The sequence below is a fragment of the Vombatus ursinus genome, unplaced genomic scaffold (assembly GCF_900497805.2).
Source record: "Vombatus ursinus unplaced genomic scaffold, bare-nosed wombat genome assembly UNPS02014909.1, whole genome shotgun sequence".
In the NCBI taxonomy this organism is placed as follows: Eukaryota; Metazoa; Chordata; class Mammalia; order Diprotodontia; family Vombatidae; genus Vombatus; species Vombatus ursinus.
Window position 1 is genome coordinate 2,189,430 of NW_020954687.1, and position 2,206 is coordinate 2,191,635.

At 44.1% G+C, this 2,206-nt stretch overlaps 1 protein-coding gene across 1 annotated transcript in view; it reads right to left on the minus strand.

Moving 5' to 3' along the window:
* Positions 1–2,206, minus strand: part of PKP1 (plakophilin 1) — a 74,619-nt gene that overhangs the window by 1,279 nt on the left and 71,134 nt on the right. Inside the window, exon 12 of the mRNA XM_027843413.1 lies at positions 1,666–1,827. Within this exon, the coding sequence (XP_027699214.1) occupies positions 1,698–1,827 (130 nt within the window). The 3' untranslated portion in view covers positions 1,666–1,697. The remainder of the gene's footprint in view (positions 1–1,665; positions 1,828–2,206) is intronic.

Below are 2,206 nucleotides of genomic sequence, written 5' to 3' on the forward strand. Positions count from 1 at the left end.
TTTTATCTTTCTCTCTCTTTCTCCATCTTTCTCCCTCCCCCTTTTTCTCTCTCTCTCCTTCCCTTCCTCTCTATCTCTGTTCCTCTTCTCTTTCTCTTTTTTCTCTTTCTCTCCCTTTCTTTTTCTCTCTCTTTTTATCTTTCCCTCTCTCTCTCCCTCTCTCTCTTTCCCCCATTTTCTCTCCCTCTTCTTCTCTTCCTCTTTCTCTGTCTCTGTTCCTCTGTCTCTCTCTTTTCTCTCTCTTTTTCTCTCTTTCCTTTCTTCTCTCTCCCTTACTTTTTCTCTTTCTCTCTCTCCCTCACCCTTTTTCTCTCTCCCTCCTTCCCTTCTCTCTCTGTCTCTGTTCCTTTGTCTCTCTCTTCCTTTCTCTCCTCTGTCCTCTCTCTTCTCCTCTCTCTTTCTCTCCTTTTCTTTTTCTCTTTTTCTTTCCCTTTCTCTCTCCTTCTCCCTCTTTTTTCTCCCTATCCTTCCCTTCCTCTCTCTCTGTCTCTATTTCTCTGGCTCTCTCTGACTTTGTCTCTGTAGCTTTCTGTCTTCACATATGCACACATACACACACACTCTTTCGCTGTTCCATGTGTGTTTCTTTGCTTTCCCAACAAGATACTAAGTAAGCTCCCTGAGGACAGGGCTGTGTGTCTCTATTGTGTAGGGCAATTCTGGGCATATGGTGGACACTCAAAAGGTCTACATGCTGAGCTGAACTTAATTGCATTTTCATCCCTTTCCTTCTTCTCTCTATTGAAGCTAAGCTAAGAGCAAGGAGTGCTTGAAGTCTAACTGAATCCAGAGCGAGCTCCCTTTGGATCCAAGTAGTCCTTGAACACAGTCACTCCCCCTCTGTCTGACAGTTCACATCCTTTCACATCTTCCCATCTCAGCTTGACAGTCACCTCCTCTGGGCAGCCTTTCCTGATCAGCCCCGACTTGACTGGGGGCTCCTTTGCTCTGTATGGCAAGCTGTCCTTCCACTGTCAGTTTCCAAACACTCAATGCCTTCTCTCAAGTAAAGTCTCATTTTGCAAGTGTTCTTAGGTCTTTTTTCCTCTATGGGTCCTATATTCCTTACTGGACTATACATTTTAAAAAATGTAGCCTGTCTTATTTCTTGCATCTTCATCCCTTTCTCCACTTTCTATTCTCAAGTCCCTAACCTCCATGCAAGGCAGTAGGTGCTCAATTCAACCTGTGGGTATGCTGTCAGTCCATCTCAGTGCAGGAGATAGTTGGAGCCCCACATTTAATTTGAACCTGACTTGAGTTTCCCTGCACATACACTGGGCCCTAAAGAAATCTGTGTCAGGAATCCAATAACCTTGGTGACATTAGAGACATGCCATATACTAGAAAAGTGCATAATTGTGCATAAGAGAGTGAGTTGGCAGTGCCAACACTTATGGCATTTGGCATTGCCAGGGATGACTGTCTCTCCTAATTCTTTAACCTGAGGTTAGACAGTTCAAAGCCCCTTGTGGATGGTCCAGCTGGGTTCCACTTCTGGAGGTCAGTGCTGTGCTGTGTGACAGTCAAAAGGGACATTGTGAGACCTTGACTTGACATGGTTATAACACCCTTTCAACTTTGCAGTGTCCTAAAGAAACAAGGGGCATGGCTATAATAGCCTGGGGGAGGGTCCCTCTTACCCTGGGATCAGAGGATTCTCACCTGCAAGTTCAATATATGATGACGTCTTCCTCTTAGAATCGGGAGCTGAAGTTCCTTAGGACATTGGTCCCAGTTAAGGATCCCAGCATATTCCTATCGAAACCTTGCTGTAGGGAGAGAAACATCAATAATGTCAACCATGACGGAACATAAAGAGTGAATGATCAATGACTTTCTACTAGCATGACAAGCTGTCATTCCAGAGGTCTCACTTTTCTTGGGAAGTCTAGTCTTGGTTTTGTACCACACAGCCCACCCTATCTGGTCCCTGGGCCATCAAATGTATCTGAAAAAGCACTATTTAAATGGGAGTTATCACGATGATGTGTGTGAGGACCAATAATCCATTTGTTTTAAGATGATTGACCCTGATTAATGCTATATGTATGTGTATGTGTGTGTACGTATATGTGTGTATATATGTAGAAAGAGAGAGAATTGAGGTTTTAGCATGCATATATGTGCCAGGGATGACTATATATATGTGTGTGTGAGTGTGTGGGGAGAGAGAGAGAGAGAGAGAGAGAGAGAGAGAGAGAGA